Here is a 26017-nt window from a genome sequence, read left to right on the forward strand (position 1 = left end):
TCACTTGTAGCAACTTCAATGTACATACAGGTTACCAGAATCACTGACTGAAACCCACCAGTCACCTCTGTCTTTTATTAAGGAACACAAATATGTTTGCTAAACTGACTTAAAGCATCCCCCCAAAAGAAAACATTGGCCATAGGACTAAGTGTTACCCAGATACCTAGCATGAGAGAGCTGTAGAGATGTTTGCAGAAGGCCTGAGGGAATTTGTTTTTTCTGCAGGTATACTAATTTGGAGTGTATTATTCTATTATTCTTATTTTTCTTTTTCTAAAGCTCTAGCAGGACAATTAAGTTAATGGGTATTCTCATATGTCTTCCTGTGTTTTGAGTTTATAAACTTCTCCAGCTCCTGAAGTAAGCTTTTACTGCTCATTCTCATTACCTTGAGCTTTGTGCCAGTCAAGACCTAAAGTGACTCTCTTGGCTATTCTTCAAGTACAAGACAATTGTGGCTTCAGTAGTAAACAACATTACCTTTAAACTGTGATGCTCTGTAACCTGTGATGGCCCAGACTGTAAGAAATGGTCTTACAGTGGCTCTGAGACATGTGTATTAAATGACCATATCCTCGCAAGATACTGTCCCGTATCTCAGATTTCAATGAAAAAGGATCCCACCTGCAGGATTTATGATTATCTGTATTGGGACCAATACTTGTCTCCTTCTACCCCTATGGGTACCCAAAGTACACAATATGGTGTTTTGATAATTCCATGCCCCATTGTCTCCTTATTGCCCTGCTCAACCCGTAAAGCCCCATTTTCCTTTCACCTCATGTCTTAACCAAGGCTTTCTCCTGCGATGGTACTTTCTTTGGGCACTTCCAGCCGGTTGCAAGATGACTACTTCCTCTTTATAGGTGTCTCATTTGTACTGGGCTTTAATCATTCAAATCTCACAGCACAAACTCATTTATGCCTGTGTTCTGCTTAAGTGCTCTCTTTGGTTAATCCTCAGCCACTTATTCCTTGGTTTTAACCTGGCTCTCAATCTTATACTCATGCATTTTTTTTGAGAGGCTTGTCCAGGTCTCTTTTGCTTACCTTTTAGAAATGTATGTAAGGAATATATCTCAATGGAAGATGTATACTGCGAGCGTAATGGGTTTTACTCTGGTCACTCTTCTGCAGACACTTCTGAAAAACATTTTGAAATGTTCAGTAACTCACCAGTTAAAGTGCATTTTGTTAGGCATTCTAAATATTGTGAGATGTTCTACTCTTGGTCTTTAGTACATCTGATAAATGTTTGTTTATTCTGGTACAGAGCTGTTGAAGCTTTCTTCTCCCAGGGCGCCATACAATCTTACTTTCTTCTTGCTCCAGGAAATTGATGAAGCACACTATGCCTATTCCTTCAAGTACCTGAAGAATAAGCCGGTTAAAGAGTTACGGGATGATCAGTTCCTGAAGATGTGCCTGGCTGAGGAGGAGGGTCTACTCTCTATCGAGATCTGCATCGACATAAAAGGCGTGGATGGGTGAGAATGACTAGTGTACTCCAGGGAAACTTCCAGAAAGTACTGTGACTCTTGGGATTTCATCTGTGTTTTTTCATTTTGTTTTCTTCTTAGACTAGTTCAATACATGGGAAACCATCTTTTTATCTTTGTAGTTAGTCAGAACTTGTTACAAGTGTGTGTTTGGGTGGTTGTTTATTTCTGAAGAACCCTAGAGAAAACTCATATATACGTCTTCAGACATTTAATAATGTGGTCTTAACATGATCCAGTTGTATTTTACCTTCTCCAGTATTGAATGTTTCATAGATTCACATGCTTGTATCTTCCCCGTCGTCATGGTGGGAGTCTCACGGTAACAGAATGACTATAGCAGTATCATAGAGTAAAACACTGCCTAGAAAAGTCTCATAGGGGACCATTATATTTGGTTGCCAAACCTCCTCATTATTTGGACCAAAACTCAGCCAATCAACTGCCAGCCCTGACATCACACTCCCCAGTAGACCCTTCATACCTCAGATTTCCAACCGCCTTCGTGTGAAGAGGAGTCTCCCTGAGCTCTGCTCAGTTTATCCCTGTGAACTGTTCACCGTGCTCAACTGAAAACCTAGACTTTATTCTGAGGATCCACATAAGGACTACTGTCTCCACCCTAAACATGTCCCTAAAGACTGCAAGCATTGTAGGACCTTCTCGGCTAAAACCTTGAGGGACAGGGAGGCATGTTTGCTCTTGTGGCTTTAAAAGAAAAAGTCCACTACTGAGACTGACTGAAGACGAAGTTGATCCTCAGACCCCCAAGAAAAGAGTCTTCTGCCCCTGAGGAGAAATTGGTTGCTAAAAAGCAAAAAAACAAAGAAAAAGAGGCTTCTTCATCTTCTTTGCCTCAAATAACGTTGAAAAAATCGGCTGTTTCAAGGGAGGTATCATCTGCTCCCTCATCCAAGGTAGGAGAATCTACATCTGTAATTCCTGTCAAAATGACGACGACCCCGTCGACGACAACTTCATCGGCGACGACGATTTTGACGACAACAGCTTCGTCGACAGCTTCGTCGGCGACGAGGACAACACCGTCGACTAAAGGTTTGACGTCAATCTCGTCAACGGGAAGATCTGCTTCGGCGCCGTCGATGACTGCACCATCGACGACAACCTCGTCGACGCCGTCCACGACGACACTTGACGAGGGCATCGTCAACGATAATCAAAATCTCGACAACGAGAGGTTCTTCGTCGACATTTCAAGTCTCCGAAATCAAAATCCTCCATTACTTTAAAGTCATTTCACCCGTCAACGGGCTTGTCAGTGACGGAAAAATCTTCTGACTTTACCAGTTGAACCAAGGTTTCACCGTTGCCACCGTTATCTCTGTTGGAAATGCAGTCAGAAGATGAGGAGTCTGGAGTAGCTTATTGCCCTTCTCAGCTACAAATAAAAAGTCAGAACACTGATGAGGAGGAGTACCAGTAGGTACAAGAGGACTTTTCTTTCCAGGATCGTCCAGTGCCAGAAAAGAGATATGAATCTTTTCAGGAGTCTTACGACTATGAAGTAGAAGAGGAGGTTCAGCAAGAGGTGAGAGAGGAGATTGTCTCTATGCCAATCTCTCTAGTAACAGACCTTCGCCACATGATAAATGATAACTATTGCCGCTTTCCGGAAGCGAATACTGACACCTCTAAATCTGTTTCAAGTCCTGCTCAGGTTCAGAAGACTCTGCCTCCACCTCTGCCTACGCCTCCCATGCAAATACGCTCTCCTCCTGTTGTTACAATCAGAGATGACCTGATTGAAAGTGATGGAGATCAGCCATAGGAAAGTGAACTTATTCAGTATAGCCCAGTTGGGACTGAATGGAATGAATATGTTCTCGCTACAACGCCATCTCCATCGCCAGCCACTTCTCCTCCTCAAGATGTTGGAGGATTCCATGATATAATGGAAAAGGCTTCAAAGTGCTTTGAGCTTCCGCTTCCAGTCAAGGAGGCAGAATGTTTCCTTTACGACTTTAAAGAGGATTCACGTAAATCTGTCCAATCAATACCGATTATTGACTTTATTTGGGAAGAGTGGTTGAAATTGATAAAAACCCCTGCCTCCGTTGCAGACTCGGTTCCAAGGATTGGAAAAAAGTATAGAGCGCCTGAGTCTTCTCCGGCATGATTAATTGGGCATCCTCGGCCGGAATCTGTGGTGATGCAGGCGGCACAGTGCAACTCTAAGAATCCGGTGTCCACAATGGCAGCGCCTCCGGGCAAGGAAGGAAGACGCATGGTTGGAGCGGGGGAAAGCTTTTCTGTGCTGGCGGCAGCAGCAATTAAAGCGGCGAATGCCTTAGCTCTACTTAGTAGATACAATCGCCAGATGTGGTCTGACATAGCTCCTTTATTGTCTCACTTGCCAGAAGATAAGAAAAATGAGGCATCTACCAATTTTCAGGATGGCTCCAGAGCGGGTTCGGAGTCAATCGATATAGCCATGGATATGTCGTCGCTTGCATTTCGTCAGATGGCAGCGGCCATAGCGCTGCGAAGACACGGATGGCTTACGGCTACTTAATTCAGACCTGAAGTGCAAACTAAGATAATTGACATGCCGTTTGACGTAGAAAATCTGTTTGGTAAACATACCGATGAGGCCCTTCAGGGCATCAAAGCTGACACGTACAAGGCACAAGCACTAGGATCTTTACAACAGGGAAAGTTTTCTTCCTTTCGTAGGAGAGGTTCAAGAGGACAATATACCCAGAGACCGGCATTCCAGTCTGGCAGATATCAACCTTACAATCATCAGGGATATCGCCAGTTTTGAAGTGGTCAGCAAATTTGTTCCTCAGGTTCCTCATACAAGCAACAGACAAGAGGAAAATCATCGACAAGAGGCAAGGCTCAACAGTCTCATAGAAGACAGTGACTGCAACAATGCGCCCACCACCTGTCCAAACTTTAACTACCATTATCTGGCTCTATTCTACCACACATGGAAGTCCATTACAACGGACAAATGGGTCTTGGACATAATCCATCAGGGCCATACCTTGGAATTAATACAGAAGCCTCAACATCAACCCCCTATCCACCGAAAGCAACAACACCTGTCCGCTCTCAAAATGGAAATATTATCCCTCTTACAAAAGGGGGCAATAGAGGAAGTGCCGCGTCATCAACAATGGAGAGGCTTTTATTTGCATTTCTTTCTAATAAAGAAAAAGCTTACAGGGAAATGGAGACAGGTAATGGACCTAAGAAGTTTGAACAAATTCATCAAAAAGATGTCATTTCGAATGTTATCCCTTCAAGAAATATTACTACTTCTTTGCCAAGGAGACTATCTAGCATCCCTGGACCTCTTGGATGCCTATTTTCATATTCCAATACACATAAAACACAGGCAATTTCTCCGCGTTATGGTGGCGGGCGCCACTACCAATTCAAAGTATTGCTGTTCGGTCTGAAGTCGGCCCCAGGGGTTTTCACAAAATGTATGGCACCAGTGGCAGCTAACTTAAGACTTCATGGTCTTCAGGTCTTCCCGTACCTGGACGACTGGCTTGTGAAAGGCGCTTCATTTCAGGAAACTTAGCGCTCTCTGTGGCGCTGCATGGATCTCTTCAGTCGTCTCTGTTTGAGAGTCAACATCGAAAAGTCATGTCGTCGTCCATCTAAGTCTCTTCAGTTTCTAGGAGCTTTGCTTCGCCCAAAAGAAGCAAAAGCTTACCCTTCCGAAGAAAGAGTTCAAAAGATTCTAAATCTGGCATCCCTTCTGCGAAAAAAGCAGTTCACTTCAGTGAGGATCTACAAGTCATTGTTGGGAATGATGTCTTCTTGTATCCCGTTGCTTCCCAATTGCAGACTACACATGAGACCTCTTCAAGAGCTTCTGGACAAATAGTGGATCCAATCTCAAGGATCTTTCAAAGATCAAGTGTCCATCTCTCCTCAAATAAAAAGAGCCCTGTCATGTTGGACTATCAGAAAACACTTAACGAAGGGTCTGATATTCGAGCCTCAACATCACAGTTATGTAATGACAGACACATCTCTGCAAGGTTGGGGAGCTCATCTTCAAGACTTGGAGATTCAAGGTCATTGGTCAGAAAAGGATTTGCATCTTCACATCAACCTGCTGGAGTTAAAGGCAGTATTCTTGGGATTCCAAGATTTTCTTCCCAGGATCAGAGGTTCTACGGTCCTAGTCCGGACCGACAGCACGACTACCATGTTTTACCTACTAAAACAAGGGGGTACAAGATCAGAACTACTCTCAAAACATGCGCAGGAGATTTGGAGATGGTTGCTTCTCCACAACATCTCGCTACAAGTGCAGCACATTCCGGGAGTGAACAACTCTAGAGCAGATGCTCTCCGCAGATCTCCAAGTGTCTCTCACGAATGAGAGTTACATCAGGGTCACCTTCTCCAGGTCTTCCGTCTATGGGGAACCCCATAGCTAGACCTTTTCGCGACAGTCCGCAACTGAAAATGCAAACACTTCGCAAGCAGATTCCATCAGAAAGGATCGTGGGGCAATGGTCTCCAAATGTGCTGGACAGGAATGTTCACATATACATTTCCCCTATTCCCTCTAATTTCAATATTGATCCGGAAAATGAAATCAGAGCCATGCCACTAGATTCTCATAGCTCCAGCTTGGCCAAGACAAGCGTGGTTCTCCGATCTCTTAAAGCTTTCAGTGGCACCTATGATTCAGTTCCCACTCTCTCAGAATCTGATCTCCATGAACAAAGGCCAAATTCTTCATCCGAATTTGAAATCACTCAATTTATCAGCATTGAACCTCATTAACATGAGTTTCAATCTTTGAATATTTCTCAAGAATGCAGATTCTTTCCAAATCAGGGGCGATCTCTACGAACAAAACCTATACAGCAAAATGGAGGAGGTTTTGTCAATGGTGCGCTTCTCAAAATCTTCATCCTTTTAATATTTCTTCAGAACAAATCCTGCCTTATCTTTTGCATCTAGCCAAAGCAAAACTCTCTCATGCTTCTATAAAGGTGCATCTGGCAGCTATATCAAGATATAGAAGACACCCTAACCGTTCATCTCTCTGGTCACAGAGAGTAATAAAAGAATTTCTCAAGGGACTTTTCAGGTCATTTCCTCCAGTCCACCGTCCAACAGTCTTGTGGCAGCTTAAGACGGTTCTAGCACAACTCATGAAGTCTCCTTTTGAACCGATACATAAAACTGATTTGCAATTTCTCTCATGGAAAACAGCCTTGCTTTTAGCCCTCACTTCAGCGAGGAGAGTAAGCGAAATTCAGGCTTTCTCGATTTCGGAGCTTTTTCTCCAATTTCGACCTGACAAGGTGGTCTTGAGGACAAATCCTAAATTCATCCCTAAAGTTCCGTCCATATTTCATCTCAACGAACCTGTGGTATTGCCTAAATGTTTTAAGGATCCTTCGTTACCTGCGGAGCAATCTTTACACTCCCTAGATGTCAAAAGATGTCTAAAGTTCTACATTCACAGGACGAAGTCGTTCTGAAAAATAAACCTGCTGTTTCTAGCATTTTCTGGTCCAAGAAAAGGGTTGGCACTTTCATGAGCCAGTATTTCTAGATGGATTTCTTCGGCTATCTCTCTGTGCCATGACAAAGCCGGTAAACCTCTTTGATCCAGAGTACATGCACATTCCACCAGAAAAATGGCAACTTCTACAGCCCTATTTGCCGGAGTTTCTCTGCCAGACATCTGCCGAGCGGCAACGTGAAAGAATGTGCACACTTTTACTAGACACTATTGTCTAGCTACAGCATGGCGAAATGATGCAGCAGTGGGACAAACGGTTCTTCGCCATCTATTTCATTGAGGTATTGTCCAAAGTTTTTTATATATATATATATATATATATATATATATATATATATATATATATATATATATATATATATATATATATATATATATATATATATATATATATATATATATATATCTTGATAGTTGCTTTTCTTTCAAAGTTATGCTTTTGCTTTATTGGTATTCTGTTTGTTCAACAGATATGATATCGTACAATTTTAAAGACTATTCTACAATTCTGTAAATTTATATTTAAAAAAAAAGGAGCAGAGCCCACAGTCTGTGAGGTTCTATCCTGAGCAATGCATCTTCTAAAAGTACTGCTCACTAGTCTGATACAAGCATGTGAATCTATGAAAGATTCAATACTGGAGAAAAAACTAGTTACATACCTGTACACTATGGTTCTCCAGTATTATCTTTCATAGATTCACATGCAACCCTCCCACCTCCCCGTTACTTAGGTAGACCTCTTATCTCTGGATATATCCTTGGCTCTCACTCTGGGTCGGAAATCTGAGGTATGAGGGTTCTACTGGGGAGTGTGATGTCGCTGATTGGCTGAGTTTTGGTCCAAATAATGAGGAGGTTTGTCAACCAAATATAATGGTCCCTTTTGGACTTTTTATGCAGTGTTTTACTCTGATACTGCTATAGTCATTCTGCTACTGTGAGACTCCCACCATGACGACGGGGAAGATACAAACATGTGAATCTATGAAAGATAATACTGGAGAACCATAGTGTACAGGTAAGTAGTTTTATATGTTTCAAGGCACCTAACCTCTATATTCTCATAAACACTCTTACTGCCTTATCTGCCATCTCATTTTGACATATTTAATGATACTTTACTTTTATTGACAGCTTGAAAATTATCCTTCAGTAAATTATGGGCATTTGATTGGCACAATAGTGACAGGGCGTTGAACCGTGCCTTTTTGGGATGTGACCTTCCTTGAACTTTACACTGAAAAGTTTAAAATGTTTTAAAAAGAAAATTCTCTGAGCAGATCACTGCAGAGAAGCACCTGACCCTCGCGGAAAGGTGTGACAATTAAGGGAACCAATGTCAGTGTGCATGCTTTATAGCTCCGTTTACGTCACTGTAACATTGCTTCCGAGGCCAACCTAGAGCTAGAGCACTCTATCTAGCTGCAGAAAAGTTTTGAAATTCAATCTGTCTCCCGAGGATATTCAAGAACTGAGGAATATGCTGGTTGAAGTATCAATCAGAATTACATTTTCAATCACAGAACTCTAAAAGGTGGAAGAACAGGCAACTAATTCACTTACGGGGACGTCACCATGGGCAACAGATACCCCGGGGATTTTGATGGCAGTACCGAATCCCTTGGTGTTGGACTAAGCTCTCCCTATAGTACTGTCTGTCTCTGAGACACTGCTGAATTTAACTTTGCCAAAGCTGCGACCGACGCCAGATGATGTGCCGCTACCTGCGCTTGCTCTACCACCTCCACAGGGAAGACAACACACCTTTACATTCACTATCTGATAGACTTTTAGCCGCAGATTCCTTACCTTAAAATATTCCACAGGTGTCAGACTGGATCCTGATGATTTATGAGCAGTATCCTTTCTCACTGAAAGTGACATGCCGATGCCTTTACCTGGCAGACATGCTGGTTGTGAGAAAGAGCCCTCTATTTGCATGGTATGCCCCCACTTTCTGCTGAATTGCCGATGTTCTTTGACTGAGTGTGCCCTGGGCTCCTGCTAATCAGGTACCCCGGGCCTATGTTCTTTCCCTAAAACTGCCCACAAACCACTTCCTTGGCATAAATCAGTCGCCCCTCTAGCTGGGTGCCCTATGCCAGTGTTGAGGGTACAGATGCTTGAGCCCTGTACTCTTACAGTACCCAGGTCCATTCCAGCGCACTGTAAGTGCAGTGCTACTATTAAGAGTATATTGTGCTGGGAGTTTGTCATTACAAACTACACCGCACCATAATGGCTACACTGAAGACTGGGAAGTTTGGTATCAAACTTCTCAGCACATTAAACCCACACTGATGCCAGTTTGGGATTTAATGTAAAATGCACCACAGAGGGCCTCTGAGAAAGTGGCTCTATATATACTGGACTAGAATGAAGTACAGTGTGTATAGAGTCCACCAACCCCAGAGGTATAACAGAGGCTAAAGTCAGAACTGACCTTACTCTTCAAAGTGGTAGCTTGATCGAGCAGTAAGGCAGTACCAGAGGACAGTGTAAAGCATTTGTTGTACACACTCAATCAGCAAAAGGTTTCACACACTCAAAGACTGAACTCCAGGCCAATTGTTTTTAAATCAACAGATATAGTTGTGTTCGAGGCATGTGGGCTGCTGAATTCATATCTGTGCATAGATCGCCGCCTAGTGTTGGGTCCGGATGATTGCACATTGTTGTCCTGGAAGAGTCTTCGAAGTATCACGAGATAGGTGACTCCTCCCCTGGACTACAGTGTGCATGGGCATCCTCTCCATCCCCAGATTGTTTTTTTCCGCCATTGGGTTCGGATATACTTTCTCGACTCCAGTTCGGAAACTTTTTTATAACTCTTTACTAAGGCCAAAAGGCCTTCGGGGCGTCGGTATTGTCTCGTTCGGTGCCTGTTTTTTATCCAGTTCTTCGAACTGGACGTCGAAGGCAGTGTTTCACTTTCGACACCAAAGGCCCAAACTACGACGACGATGGATCGGAGCCCGTTCAAACGATGCCCCGTCTGCAATTCTAAATACCCTCACATTGATGTGCACCCAGTGTGCAATAAATGTTTATCCCCGGAGCACGACGAGGCCAGCTGTATGGCCTGCTCGAAGTTCCGCTCCAAGAAGACGCTTCGAGTTCGACGCGCAGCAAGACAGTCGGCGCCCGAGCCGGTTAACATCTTCGAGGCCGGTGACGAAGAAGGCGCCGACGAAGATCCTGACGAGCAGTCGGACCCAGCGTCGGAGCATGACTCCAACTTCGACGTGGACGAACAAGATGAGGAATACGTCCATGAAGAAGACGTCGTCGAGGTAGGGGACGCGGATGAGGCCATCGGGGCCGTCGATGACGACTCCAGTGATGAGCCAGGCCCAACCGCAGTAGCGGGGCCTACTACTGACAATACGCTCCCTACGGCTCAGGTCGAGGCATCGCCGAAAGGCCTTAGCCAAGATCTTAATCCACATTCTATAGCCACGCATCCAGGCCAGACTAAGAATACTTCAAAGGAGCCATCGGTCGATCTTTCAAAATCAAAACCAACGGAGCCAAAACAGAAACCAAAACTACTAAAAGTGGTTGTCGGATTGACGTCGACAGGGGGCGTCGCCTCGAAGACGGGGGCGCCGAAGCCAAGCTTTGCAGTCAAGCACGTCACCTCGATGCAGTCTGCGTCGACGTCGGCGCCCAAGCATGGCGACAAGACCAAAGGCCTCCAGACCAAAAAGGCTGTCGAGTTGAAGATTTCAGCGCTCAAACTGCTACTGGGCAAACCTCTCGAGTCAAAGACCAAAGCCGACCCGAAGCAGCAGGTTGCATCGACGCCCAAGGCCGTGCATGCTACGCACCGTGAGCTCGAGTCGACGCAAGGTAGCAAGCCTACTAGTGAGTTGCCGAAGCATCTCGGATCGAACACTACGGCAAGCTCTAAGAAGGTCGGCCCGTCCACAGGCGACCCTCCAATTAAAAACGCCACCGACGGCTCGAGCCAAGCAAGTCTAGCATCACAAAGGCACCGACCCATCCAAGACAGTGTCCGCGCCTTCGAGGTCCACCCCTGAGGGGGTTGTGTTTCAAGAACCCTCATACGACAACTAGTCAAAACTCTTCATCGACTCGGTATCGGGCAGGCTTACCATCCATAAACGGAAGATCGCACCTGAACATCCCTTGGAGGCGTATAAAATCCCTCTTTAACGGAAAAAAGACTCGACCACCTCACCAGTTTTCTTTGAACACGTTGAGAGCTATTCACAACAAATGGCATATTCTCCAGCACAAAGCGAGGAGGACATGGGTGATGAATATGGTCAGGCGGCCCTCACTTATCAGGCTGACACTGATCAGGAAGAACCTCAGCAATGGACTGATGCTGTAGACCCTGATGATCCACAAGCTTAACCGGACACTCAGTCTTACAATGTCAAAACCTCGCCTACTGAAGACACGGCGGCGTTTAACGCTTTGATAGAAAGGGCAGCCCTCAACCATGACGTGGAAATGCACGCAGAACCTGTGGAAGAAGATTTCTTATTTGATACTTTCTCCACCTCTGAAAGATCGACAAAGACATTGCCTATGCTAAAGGGAGTCCTCAAGCATGCTGCGGACATTTTGAAAGAACCCACAGAAGCAAGGGTTATCAACCCTAGGATTAAAAAAAAATATAGGCCTGCTCCAGTGGACCCCACCTACATCAAAGACCAGCTCCCATTGGACTCCCTCGTAGTGGCCAATGCTCGCAAGAGGGCAAACTCGCAAACTAGTGGTGACGCTCCTCCTCCGGACAAAGAATCAAAGATCTTGGAGGCGTCAGGAAAGCGGGTGGCAGCACAGGCTGCTAATATTTGGAGGATTTCAAATACACAGGCCCTATTGGCTAGATATGATAGGGCTCACTACGACACGCTAGAACAGTTGTTGCAACACCTGCCTGACGTTTATAAAGAGGGAGCAGAAATGATCATACAGGAGGAGAAGTTAATTTCTAATGCATCCATCAAATGCGCACTGGATGCGACAGACACGGTAGCTAGGGCCATTAACAATAGTGTAATGTTGAGCCGTCACGCATGGCAACGCATCTCTGGGTTTAAACCCGAGATTCAAACATCTTTGCTCAACCAGCCAGTTAACCCAGACTTCCTTTTTGGTCCCGAGGTGGACACCACCCTCGAAAAAATTAAAAAGGACACTGACCGCAAAATCCATGGGGGCTCTGCAGTCACAGCAGTTTCGGGGCAGTTCCTTTCATCGCTCCGGTAATAGGGGAGCCTCTAGAGGACAAGCTTTACAGCAAGCCCAGTACAGCAAAGGGAGCATGCAAACCACCTACACAAAGAATACCAGGGGTGGATATCGTGGGAACAGCGCCAAGGGCAGAGGACGTGGTAATAACAATGCCAGATCCTCCGCTCCCAACAAACAGTGACGCCCTGTCACTGCCCCCCGACCATTTAACACCTGTCTGGGGAAGACTCCAGCAGTTCCTGCCAGTCTGGGAAGGCATTACCACGGACAGGTGGGTGAGACAACTTATCCAATATGGCTATTGTCTGGAACTAACCTCCACCCCCCCAACCTACCCCCAAGGCACCGTCCTATGTCCGCAGAGCACATGCACTTATTGCAGCAAGAAGTACTCTCCATGCTGCAAAAAGGGGCAATAGAGCGCGTGCCTGCAGAAGAACAAGGTACAGGAGTGTATTCTCTGTACTCCTTAATCCCAAAAAAGGACGGTTCCCTGCGGCCCATTCTAGACCTCAGACCCCTCAACCATATACATACTGTCAGAACACTTTCATATGTTAACCTTACAGCAGGTCCTGCCATTGCTCAGTCAGGGCGACTTCCTAGCGACCCTAGACCTCAAGGATGCATATTTCCACATTCCCATTCACCCAAGTCACAAGAAATATCTCAGATTCACCATCAACAATCAGCATTACCATTTCAAGGTCCTGCCTTTCGGGGTCACCAAGTGCTTAGCGACTGTGGCTGCGCACCTTCGGAGACAACACATTCATGTATATCCCTACCTGGACGACTGGCTTGTTCAAGCAAAGTCAGCCCAGCAGTGTGCCAGTCACATGTCACGTACAATTCACCTCCTTCACAGTCTAGGGTTCTCACTAAACTACACAAAGTCGCACCTTCAGCCCGCCCATGTGCAACAGTACCTAGGGGCGACATTGAACACTCTGACGGCAACAGCGCAGCCATACTCTGCCAGAGTCAACAGCATGCAGCTGCTCATTCAGAAGTTCAGGCCTCACAAATCGCTCCCAGCGCAGGTATTCATGCAGCTGATCGGTATGATGGCCTCCTGCATATTCATAGGCCTGCACGCGAGGCTGCACATGCGTCCCCTTCAAGAATGCTTAGCACAACAGTGGAACCAGGCTCATGGGCATGTAAAAGACCTAGTGTTGGTAACCGGTCGTGCATACAACTCTCTGCATTGGTGGAATCCACAAAACCTTTGCAGGGGACGACCGTTCCAAGAGCCTGTCCCACAGATAGTGCTGACAACGGACGCAGCTCTCCAGGGTTGGGGAGCGCATATCCTCCATTACACTGCAAGGACTATGGACGGCGCAGCAGCAAAAGATGCATATCAATCTTTTGGAGCTTATGGCAATCTTCATGGCACTGAAAGCGTTCAAGTTGCACCTGTGCAACAATGTCGTGTTGATCCGGACGGACAACATGACTGCCATGTATTAAATCCAGAAACAGGGAGGCACACACTCCCCGCAGCTATCTCACCTAGCCCAGAGCATGGGGAAGTGGGCCATTCAGAGGATCATCTTCCTCATGGCGGAACATCTCCCGGGCAAAGACAACCAGATGGCGGACCTGCTCAGCAGGCACAGTCATCAGATGCACGAGTGGGAGATTCACCCCTCAGTGCTCCAACCATATTTCCAGCAGTGGGGTCATCCAGAGATCGACCTCTTCGCCACCAAGGAGAACGCAAAATGCCAAAGCTTCGCCGCCAGGTTCCCACACCCGCAGTCTCAGGGCAATGCGATATGGATGAACTGGTCAGGCAGATTTGGGTATGCTTTTCCCCCAGCCCCACTCATACCGCTGGTGGCGCGCAAACTGCGCCAGCACTCCATGACGCTCATCCTGGTTGCTCCAACGTGGGCACGTCAGGCTTGGTACACCACGTTCCTGGAACTTTCAGTGGTGCCTCACCAACGGCTGAGCCTCACGCCCAGCCTCCTCACTCAGAGCCATGGAGACATTCAGCACCCAGATCCGCAACAGTTGAGCCTAGCGATTTGGCTCCTGAGGTCATAGTTTGGCTACCTCAACTTGCCCCCTCAGTGTATGAACATCATCAAGGAGGCAAGGCGACCTACAACTAGGGCGTGCTATGCAGCCAAATGGAAACGTTTTGTCATCTATTGTTCCCACAATGACATTAATCCGCTAGATGCGTCCACGCAAAACATCATATGTTACTTGCTGCATCTATATCGGTGCAATCTAGCGTATAGTTCCATTAGGATACATTTGGCTGCCATGGCCGCTTATCTTCAAAACAGACAGCATCTTTCCCTCTTCAAAGTGCCTGCCATTAAAGCCTTCTTGGAAGGACTCAAAAGAGTGATCCCTCCCAGACACCCTCCTTCGCCTGTCTGGAATCTAAACATCGTTCTCACCAGGCTCATGGGGCCACCCTTTGAGCCTCTTCATTCTTGTGAGATACAGTTTCTTACATGGAAAGTGGCTTTTCTAATAGCCATCACATCGCTACGAAGAGTCAGTGAGCTTCAAGCCCTGACAATTCAAGAGCCCTTCCTACAAATTCATGCTAATAGGGTAGTGCTGCGCACCAACCCCAAGTTCATGCCTAAGGTAATCTCGCAGTTCCACATTAATCAAACCATAGAACTGCCAGTTTTCTTTCCAAACCCAGATTCAGTGGCAGACAGAGCACTGCACACCTTAGATGTCAAAAGAGCTCTCCTGTATTACATCAACAGGACAAAAGACTTTAGAAAGACTAAACAACTGTTTGTTGCCTTCTCTCCACAACACAAAGGCAACCCTATTTCCAAATCAGGTGTAGCCAGATGGATTGTTAAATGCATACAAACCTATCAAAAGGCTAAACTCACTTTAACAGTTCCCCCAAGAGCGCATTCCACACGCAAGCTAGGGGCATCCATGGCTTTCCTAGGTAACATTCCTCTAGAGGATATATGTAGAGCAGCCACATGGACCACCATACATACATTTACCAAACACTACTGCGTAGATGTACACTCCAAACAGCAAGCTGCTGTAGGACAGGCTGTTCTCAGAACTCTTTCATACTGCTGCAGCTGGCACGGGCAACCGCCGCTAAGGAGGTAACTGCTATTTATTCTATGCACAGATATGAATTCAGCAGCCCACATGCCTACTTACCAGTATGCATCTGTTCTTGGCATGTAGGGCTGCTGACATTCATATCGCCCGCGCTCCTCCCCGGTGCCTGTCGCAGCTGTAGCACTCAGAATCATTTTCAGGCATGGTCATCACTTTCAGTATTACACTCCAACTCTGCCACAATGGCGAAAAACAATCTGGGGATGGAGAGGATGCCCATGCGCACTGTAGTCCAGGGGAGGAGCCACCTATCTCGTGATACTTCGAAGACTCTTCCAGGACAACAATGTGCAATCATCCGGACCCAACACTAGGCGGCGATCTATGCACAGATATGAATGTCAGCAGCCCTACATGCCAAGAACAGATGCATACTGGTAAGTAGCATATTCCTTTAGTTTTATAACCAACAGTTATAAAAATATACTTTTCTCGTTATGAGTACTATCATGTAATTACTTTGCAAATGAGCAATGAAGTTTGTGCACACAGTGAATACAGTATTGGTAGTAAGCAACACAATCCTAAAACACACTATAGCATTGAGCTCAATGGGTTTTCCACATTTAAGTACAGTTGATTACTATGCAGATTACTTTGGTAGTTCCAGGACTAGATCATAGCTTTAGTCCTGGGGTCTAAGCTGAAACCAGATTAGCAAAACCGTTTTAGTTACTGGAGTGAATCTTCATGAATATAAAGCTGTTTTAAAAGTTAACACTTAGAAACATTTCAATGAAAATCTGACAATGTTATTCAATGGGAGAAAATTCAGAATGCAGGTAAAGTACGATTGCGTTACTTTTGTAATCCAGCACTGGTCTCCTAGGGCCAGCACTGGGGTCTTAACTTGGAACAGGTTGGTAATTGCGTTTCAGTATTTTGTAGGATTTTTAAAGAATATCTCAAATTTTCAAAAGTAGACACTTAGAAGAAATTTCATAGAAAAGCAGACAATGGGTTCCTATGGAGAAAATGCTGATTTCTAGTAAACTCAGTTGGGATTACTTTTGCGGTTAGGTACAGCACTGGCTTCTCCCTGATCGCAGTTGAGTACTTTGGAATTCGGACTTTGGCTGAATTTATATGAATATTTTCAGTTTTCAAAACTTCACACTTAGAAAATTTTCGAGTCAAAATTGGTCAGAATTATCTAATGGAAGGTAAGTGAGTTACCGGTTTCCAGGTGAGTACTTGGTTGGTGAAGTTAAGGTTCTGGGCATAGACTCGGGGGTCCCGCAGGGTCAGGTGAGATACCGTTAGTTCAATCCCAGCGGCACAGGTGCAGCCTGGTGCAGAGGTAGGTAGGTATAATGATATCCAATGAGGGGAAGGGGGCCTTCGGTTGGTGGCTGCTGGCTAGCAGGCTACATGGCTGTGGGAGCTGGGCTCCTGGTCACTTGCTTAGGGCAAGGGGGGGAAGTAGGATAGGACAAAGGTGGCACAGCCAGTGGCACTTCGCCGGCTGGGTGCACTTGAGCCGTCGGGCACTCAATGTTATCCAATGGGAAAGGTCAAAAAGAAACAAAGGCTGCAGTCTCGAGGATGGAGACACTCCAAGGGCGACCAACACTTCAAGAGGTAAGTTGGGATTTTGGAGCACAGGTAGGTACCCCCAAAGCGAGGCACAAGGGGCTGTAGGGCGCCGGGTGCAGGGGTGTCTTTGGGTGTCGGAAAAGCTTACCCTCGGCTGGTCGCGGTTGCGGTGGCCCCTGGTTCTGAGTCTGCAGGCGTCTGCTGGTTCGTCGTGGAGTGTCTTTGGGCACTGGACTTCGGTTCCCAGTCGCCAGGGGGACGTCCTCGTGGTTTTGGTTCGGTTGGACCCGGCCCGGGCTCGGCGGGTGTAGAGTAGGCTGGTCCAGAGCTTCCTGGTTGGCACCAGGTGGGTTGTTGCAGCAGAGCCTCTGCTGATGGGAGTCCCAGTCTTCAATAGGGTCAAGGCAGGCAGGTCCTCCGGGGGTCCCAAGGTTGCTGTCCGCAGGAGTAGCCGGGATTAAGCAGGAGCAGCTTCTCGGATCGACTGGCCGGTAAGGCTGGGGCCAAGTCAGTTGTTGTCGTTCTGTTAGCAGCTGCACGGCGGGTCTTCTTCTTCTTGATCTTCTTTCTTCTTTTCGTATCTGGATCTGAGGAAGGAAGGCTCAGGGAGCCCCTAAATACTGAATTAGGGGCTCTACAGGTAGGGCAAGGACAGGGACCAATTGGTCCCTGTCCTGGGGTGAGTACACCCCCTCGTCTACTCCTCTCCTGTGGGACGGGGGCAGGAGCCCAGCTGGGATTGGGCAGGGCTCCCCATGTACCAGATGGCCGGAGCCTGGGGTCGTGCTTCACCTCATCTCCCCCACCTGAGGGATGGTGTTAGCACAGGCTGTCACCCCTCCCCCCCCCCTTCCTGGCGTAGTTTTTCCTGCCAGTCTTCCCACCAGAGTGGGGGTTGGAACTGGTGGGGGGCCAGTTGCTGGGTACAGCAAATAGTCTGGAGAAGCTCACAGAGGCGGCATGCCTCTGTAGCTCCCCCCTGCCCATCCTGGGGAAGGAAACCTAGCACCTCGCCCTGGATGTGCATTGTTGCAGGGCCAGGAGAGCGGGGGCTCTCCACCCAGGGGTTCAGCAACATGTCTGCTATGTGGCAGCCTCTGCAGCCACTTAGCCAAGACGTGGATTGTAGGTTAGGATTTCAGAGGGCACCCAGCTAGAGGGGTGACTGAAGTATGCCAGGGCAGTGGGTTCTGTGGGCATGGAACACAAGGATGTGTGTCATGTTGACTCTTGGTTTAGTTCTATACTTAGGCACTCAGCCTGCAAAGGCAGCGTGTGGGTGCCAATGTACAGGGCTCCTGAGGGTGGCACAATAAGTGCTGCAGCCCTCAGGGGTCTTCTCTGGTCACCATGCCCGGGGTACCTAGGGTACCATTTACTAGGGGCTGACAGGTGGCCAGAGAGGCCAATTGGGTTTTTAGTTTCAGCACAGTTTTAAGGAAGGAACACAGACCCTGGGTCCCTGGTTGGCAGGAACCCAGAGCACACTCAGTCAAAGCACATCACCAGTTCAGAAACAGTGTGCATACCAAGGCAAGAAAGATTGCACTTTCTCACAAGGCCTATTAGAGCTGCCTTCTGAAACTCTACTAACTTCTAGTGACCTGACTAAGTGGCTGCTTAGGCTGCCACCACCAGACATGTTTCTGGACCCCTGGGTCGAGAGCTGCTGCTTTCGGGGACCTGAAATAATGCACATCCTGGGACGAGGTGCCAAGCCTCCTCCCCCAGGATGGGCAGGGTTCACGAAGGAGAAGCTTCAAAGGCATGCTGCCTTTGTGAGCCACTCCAGACCATTTTCTGCTTTCAGCAACTGGTCCCCACTGGCTCTACCCCCCGCTTTCGGTGGGAGAACCGGTGGGAAAAACAAGTGAGGAAGAGACATATGCTCACCTCTGCCATCTCCACTCCAAAGGTAGGGGAGGTGAGGTGAAGCACAACCTCGAGTTTCGCCATCTTGAGGATGGAGTGACCCAGTCAACCAGGGGCAGGCTCCTGCCCCCCTCTCATTGGAGAGGTTTGCAGAATAGGGGGTGTACCCACCCCAGGGAAGGGACCCATTAGTCCCTGCCATCTACCTACCTGTAATACCCCTAAATGTAGTATTTAGGGGGCACACTGAACCTTCCTTCCTCAGATCCAGAAAGACAAGAAAAGAAAATAAGGACGAAAAGCTGTGCAGAGCTAACAAGAGGACGACGCTCACTTACTTTGCACCAGTCCTACAGGCCTGTCTCCCTTCGAACCTGCTCCTGCGAAATCCCCGTGGGTCATGCAGCCAGCAACCTCAAAAACCCCGGAGTACCTGCCTGTCTCCACCCCCCCCCCCCCCCCCCCCCAATGCGGCCTTGTGCGGCCAAACCACCCACGACATCCCAACTTACCACTCGAAGTGGTGTTCGCACCTAGAAGATCCTAGTCACTGAGTCTGCAGTGTGCACCTGGCCGCCCTTGAGCCGCGGAGGGTGCTACTTTGGTCCCCAACTTGACCTGAGCTAAACCCTAGGAGCTTTGCTCCCACAACCTCATGACCTGCTTGCCAGCAGCCACCAACCGGAGATCCCCCATCCTCCACAGGATAACATTGGGCCTCAACACTCTGCACCCGGCCATCCTAGTGCCACCGAGGGTGCAATTCAGTGCATCACTGACCCTGGGAGACCCCCAAGTCTAACCCCAGTACTTTAACTCCCACAGTTGTTTACTTACCTGCAAACCGATTACCTGCTTTCCCTCCATAGGATAACCTTGACAATTTTCCCTCCCAAAAACGACTGTGTGGAGTTTTGAAAAATTAAGACATTATTTAAAAATTGTACAAATAACAAAAACGTGTCTTCTCACCTGTTTGCAGGACATGTCCCAGTGCCGAATCTAGGCATACAGCACTCAGTTAGAAAAAGTAATGTAAAAGTAATTTACCTGCAATTTATTGAAAAAGCCTATTCATTCCAATGTACTGTATTTGCTAAGTGTTGCTTACTACTGCTCCCCTGTAAATCAAACGAAGTACAATTTCTATTGAGTTTTCAACCTGTTCTGTAGCCAGTAACTTATTACTGTAAAGTATTTAATGCTTACATGTACCAGGCATGCTTGGTTCTAAAAATAAACAGTATATTTTTATACAAAAACAGTTGGCCTAGAGTTCAGTTCTTGAGTGTGTGAATTCATTTGCTGACTGAGTGTGTACATGAGATGCTTAACACTGTCCTCGGATACTGCCTTACTGCTCGACCAAGCTACCACTATTAGAGAGTAAGGTTCTATCTAACTTAAACCTCTGCCTACCTCTGGGGACACTTGGACTCTGTACACACTATACCTCATTTTGGTGTAGTATATATAGAGCCAGTTTCTTACACTGGTCCGGTGTTTTCTCCTGATGCGAGGTAGGTCACCCAAGAAACCGGCTGGTTTCAAACCACGTGGGGCCTGTCACAGGCAAATATTGGTGACAATTATTTGAGAAAGACCCCCACTTGGGGTATTTGGGACAACGACTCCAAGCCCTGCGAGGGCTGCCGCACCATGCATGTGAAAGCGCTGAGTAAGCGCTCCCTCAAGCGCCTATTACCAGACATCAGCCCCGTGATGCTAGAGTTCCCGGGGCTATTCATGGAGCCCTTTGAGACGGTTGTTGTCACACTACAAATCATCGGGTAAGTCCCACAAACCTAAGAAGTCAAGGAAGTATTTGACTTCTCTGCATCCATCGTAGTCTTCCGACGATGCACGGGCTCATTGGCACTCCAGGCCCTGCGAAACTGCTGAGCCTGAACCCCGATCTGCTTTGTCAATTTTCTCATAGTGACCCCTGTGAGAAGTTGGCCTGATATATGATGCTCACTAGTTCTAGTGATCACCTTGTATCAGTCCAAACAACCCTTATGGTGATTGGTTGTAGGTCAACCTTATAGACCAGCTATCCTAATGGTAGCATGGACAAAGCAGTCTTAGGCTAAACTCTTTTGGCATGTGAAGCCAGCTGTTTTACCACATATAACCCCTTGAATACCAAGTGAAAGGACACCACACAGGTTGTTATGAAAATAAACAAGTATTTATTAACTAACATACACCCCTGAACTCTTTATGAGGTCAGAGGGCTAAGCACATGACAAACTCTTAGGAAAAATACGTTTAAGTTGCACGATTTACAATGGTGCCCTAGGGGCACGACAAACCATATACTAAGTAAGTGGAATGTGAAAGTCAATAATAGGAATGGAGCTGTCCAGAGGCTGTAGGATCGCTGGGACCACGCTATACCAACTTGAGGTAAGTAATAGGAGGCCCACGGAACGCGTGTGCAGAGTGTGAACTCACACGCGAGATGCGTACAAACGTCTATGGACAGTACAGTTTTACGAAAAAGGTGAGTACGGACGTCCCTGACTAGATAGGACCAAAACGACTGTGGAACTGGACTCTAGGAGAGTCAAGCTACCCGTGAGCACCGAGATGCTCGTGTCACCTCACCCACAGGCTGCGGGTGCATAGGTGCCAAGTCGTGTCGGGTTCCGGCGTTGAAGTCTATGGAGCCTGGAGGAAAAGATGCTGCAGGTGGTCAGGAGGAAGATGTCCGGTGTGATCCAAGGGTGAGTCAGTGAAGAAAAGAACCTGAAAGCAGAGGGGACAATGTTCAAAGTCACTAGCCAGTGACTGGAGTGGAACCAGGAGTGGAACCAGATGTCGTTGTCGCGATCAGGTGAAGGTGGACGCTTGTCTCTGCAGCCACGTGGACCAGGTGGTGTCTTCGACGACCAGGATGGAGGCACGAGCTGTCCCACGCAGGCTCTCGCTGTCGGCGGTGTCGGCTTCGGATTCGGAGTCAACAGGCCTTGGCAAAGGCAACCCACGCGGTGAGTGGGAACGGCGTCTGGAGTGGACCAGGAGGGTCCGGGGTGCTCCTCTTTAGGGAGGGAGCAAGGGCCAGTCTGGAGGAACCAGACCAGCAGTGAAGATTTTCGCAGTTCGTTGTCTAGGAGACCACTAGCCAGCCGGCAAGTGACCAGACAACGCGTCGAGCAGCAAACAGGCAGAAGGGCCCCACGCAGATCTTGTGGATGCTGGAGGGCTGGTCTTCGGTGCAGGAGCTGCTCTGGGTCGGGGCTTCTCAGTCCCCAAAGCACTTGGACGAGGATGCCTCTGAAGTCGTGCTGGCGCGAAGTGCTGCTTCTTTCAAGATGGCCGGTCCCACGTGTCTCGTCGCATCCACGGATCTCAGCTGTGCTGCAGGTGTAGGTATAGGTCGGAGAGGTCTGGGAATCCGGGTCTCGTCGGGCTCTGAAGTCTGGATCCTTGCAGGAAGACGACAAAGGGAAGCCGCTGTACGCTGATGGTGCCTGCTTGTGCAGGGTGGACACTCCTTGCCCATAAGGGAGATTACTTCAGTCTTCTGCGGAGCAGAACGTCGAAGTCCAGAGTTTCTTCTTGTAAAGTTGTTCAGGATAATCTAATTTAGAATGGGACCAGCTCCTTCCTTTATTCGGCTAAAGGGGGCTGCACTACGACTAGGTCCCTCCTCTGGGTAGGATCAGGAAGGGGGGTGGTTACACCCCTTTCCTTTGTCCGGTCTTGCGCCAGCTCTGGGGCTGGAGTGCCCCAGGAACTGGTTTAGACAGGTCTATGCACAGGGACACCTTGTGTGCCCCAGGCATGTCTCATTCCTTTCAGCCCTGTCCTACCTAATACACAAAATCCTGTCTGGGGTGGTGCTAGCACCTCCCAAGGCAGGAAACCCTTTGTCCAAGCCTCCCTCGCTGGAAGGACTCCCAGCAGCAGGAGGTCAGACTTGTGTCTGTGGTGGCAGCATCCATTTTGTGATGCTGAGGCTCGAGCTAACTTTAACCGGGGTTCACAGTTACATACATGTCGTGTCCCTCTAGAAGGGTGGAATGCTACCCCCGTCGCCAGAACTGGCGAGGGGGTAGTATTCCAATTCGTTTGACACCTTACTCGACATGTTTTGATAATGCTATACCAAAGTTAGCAATAACCGCGAGGATTATAATGCACTTAAGAGTATATGGTATAGCGTTATCATGGAAACAGCTAAAGGACTTTGTTCTGAAAGCTGCAGACAGGCTCAGCTCATGCTAGAGCACCATCTCACATAATTCCAAGCACTCTGCACAAAATGGATGCTGCCACCACAGACACAAGTCTGACCCCCTGCAGCTGGGAGTCCTTCCAGCGAGGGGAGCTTGGACAAAGGGTTTCCTGTCAGGGGCGGTGCTAGCACCATCCCAGACAGGGTTTTGTGTATCCTGGGTAGGCAGGGCTTTACAGGAAGGTGTCTGCAAGTGGCACCCCCGTGCTCACTACGCATCTGCCGGCTAGAACCAGTTCCAGGGGCACACCAGCCCCTGAGCTGGGGAAAGTCCGGCATGGGAGAGGGGTGTAACCACCCCCTTTTCCTGGTCCCACCCATGGGCAGGACCTAGTCGCGTACCCACCCCTTTCTTTAGGATAAAGGCAGGAGCGGGGACCCTTCCAAATTAGATCATCTTTGAATCAAGAAACTACTTTCTACGAAAGGAACTTCTTCTCAAGATTTCTCCCTTGTGGCTAAGGAGTAGTCACCCTGCATCCGCAGGCACCGTCTAAGAACACTGCGGTTTGCTGCACGTCCTTCCTCCGGAATCCGACTGACCAGCTCGACGAGACCCGGCATCCCTGGCACCTCTGACCTACCTCTACAGCTAAGCTGAGAACCGTAGGTGCGACGAGACCTCGAGGGACCGGCCATCATCAGAACTGCACGACTTCTACCCAGCACGACCGCCGAGGGATCCTCTGGTGAGTCCGAGAAGCCCCGACCCTGAGCAGCTCCGGCACCGAAGACCAGCCCCCCAGCATCCACGAGATCTGCGTGGGGCCCTTCTGCTTGAAGGCTGCTCACTGCGTTGTCTGGCTACTAGCCCGCTGGCTTGTGGCCTTCCCGACGACGACCGACATCACCACTGCTAGTCTGGTTGCTCCAGACTGGCCCTTGCTCCCTTCCAAAAGAGGAGCACCCCGGACCCTCCTGGTCCACTCCAGACGCCATTTTGAGTCCACGGCGTGGGCTTGAATTTGCCAAGACTTGGTCGCCGACAACGCCTCCTGGTCCGTGAGACTGCAGAGCCCAGCGTCTCCCACTCACCTGGTCGAGGTGACTCCATCCGGTGCCATCCTGGTGCCCATCTAATCACTGGCTAGTGATTCAGAACTTGGTCCCCTCTGCTTACAGGTGTCTTCCATCTCCGATCCAGGCGTGGATCCATCCAAAATCTCTTCACTGGTCGCCTGCCAGCAACTCCTTCTTTCAGGCTCCTGGTTCGTCAACGAAGGTTTCCGACGTCTTTTCAGACCTATGCAGCCGCAGCCCCTGGGCTAGGTAACTTCGGCATTTCGGTGCCCCAGCATAGCCTCACTATCCAAGGGTCCAGAACCACTTTCGTTTTCAGCCTACCTTATCGGGTTCGCCCGAGAACACTAACTTTGCTTTTACTAGCCTCCATAGACTTTATCCCGCGTGAGAGTGTACACTCTGCACCCGAGTCCCCTAGGCCTCCTACTAGTAATCTGAAGGTTCAGTAACGTAGTCCTAGCGATTCCAAAGCCTATTAGTCCAGTACTTACCTGCTAGTAATTTCGCATTCCACTTCCATAGTATATGGTTTTCCGTGCCCCTCGGGCATTTGTGTAAATTGTGCAACTTAAAGTATTTTCGTAAGAGTTTTGTTGTGTGCTTAGTACCCTGTCCTCATTTAGAGTCCAGGGCTGTTGTGATCTAAATAAATACATTGTTTATTTTCATAACGCTTGTGTGGTGTCCTTTCACTTGGTGTTCAAGGGGTATATGTGTGGTATAACAGCTGGCTTAACACGCCCTCTAGAGTTTAGCCCGAAGACTGCTCGTGTCCATGCTACTAGGATAGCTGGTCTATCAGTTGACTTACAACCAATCACCATAAGGGTTGTTTGGACTGATACATAGTGATCACTAGAATAGTGAACACTGAATATAAGGCCAACTTCTCACAGCTCCCACAACCCAGGGGCCTGCTCGTAAGCAGGCACCAGCCCGAGGCCACCTATCCCCCATTGAATATCATTGGGCCTCAGTACTCTGCACCCAGCTGCCCTAGTGCAGCTGAGGGTGTAACAAGACTGCACCCTTGACTCTGGGGGACCCTTGAGTCTACCCCAGGATACCAACTCCCACAACCGAATACTTGCCTTTGAACCGATAACCCAATGTTGATGGCAAATGAGCTGCAGATTGCACACTGTGCATAGATCGCCACCTAGTGTTGGGCACGGATGTTTGCAGTTTGTTGTTGTCCTGAAAAGCTCTTTGGAAGTCATGATAGGTGACTCCTCCTTTGGACCACATTGCGCATGGGCATCGGCTCCATCCCCAGATAGTTTTTTTCCCGCCATCAGGCTCGGATGTGTTTCCTGCGCTCTGGTTTGGAACCGAATTTCCTTCTGCACTTAATCCTCACCCAGTTCAGCGGTATTGTTTTGATTGCGTTCCACATCAATGCGATTCTTTACCACTTCGAAGTCTTCGATTCCGGTCGTTGACGAAGGCCTTCGGGCCTACCTAGGCCTTACTTCGTGGCTCTTGGAAAGGACGCCATTTAAAAAGTGTCCTCAATGTGGGTCGAAGTTTCCCCACACCGACCTACATGAAGTATGCAACCTTTGCCTCTCACCGGAGTACAAGGCCAAAGACTGTTACGCTTGTGCCACTTTCCGCTCCAAGAAGAAGATCCGGGTCCGACGAGCTTGGAGAACTATGGCTCGCTCGTCCGCTTCCGTCCCCGACGACATCTTCGAAGAGGGCGTCGACGTGCCAGAACACCAGCACGCTGAAGAGAGTACCAGCTCCTCAGACGCCGAAGACTCTGATGTCGAGGAAGACACTCCAGCTCAACTGGTCGTAAGTAAGATAGTCAACCCCAACCCTTCCTCGACACCCTCCAAAAAGGCTTCGGGCACACCCTCCCGTTCGGGCCCGGGTGCACACCGAGAGACTGCTTCCCACGCCCCGCCTTTTTGCCCGGCAAAGAAGCTTACTAAG

The 26017-nt window shown here is 48.3% G+C and overlaps 1 protein-coding gene across 1 annotated transcript in view; it reads left to right on the plus strand.

The window, feature by feature from the left end:
• LOC147666286 (transcription elongation factor SPT6-like) overlaps positions 1–26017 on the plus strand; it is a gene marked incomplete at its 5' end in the record, with an annotated part of 590122 nt that overhangs the window by 297810 nt on the left and 266295 nt on the right. The window contains one exon of the mRNA XM_086949158.1: positions 1336–1490. Within this exon, the coding sequence (XP_086805284.1) occupies positions 1336–1490 (155 nt within the window). The remainder of the gene's footprint in view (positions 1–1335; positions 1491–26017) is intronic.

The sequence above is a fragment of the Lissotriton vulgaris genome, unplaced genomic scaffold (genome assembly GCF_964263255.1).
Source record: "Lissotriton vulgaris unplaced genomic scaffold, aLisVul1.2 SCAFFOLD_1495, whole genome shotgun sequence".
NCBI classification, from domain to species: domain Eukaryota; kingdom Metazoa; phylum Chordata; class Amphibia; order Caudata; family Salamandridae; genus Lissotriton; species Lissotriton vulgaris.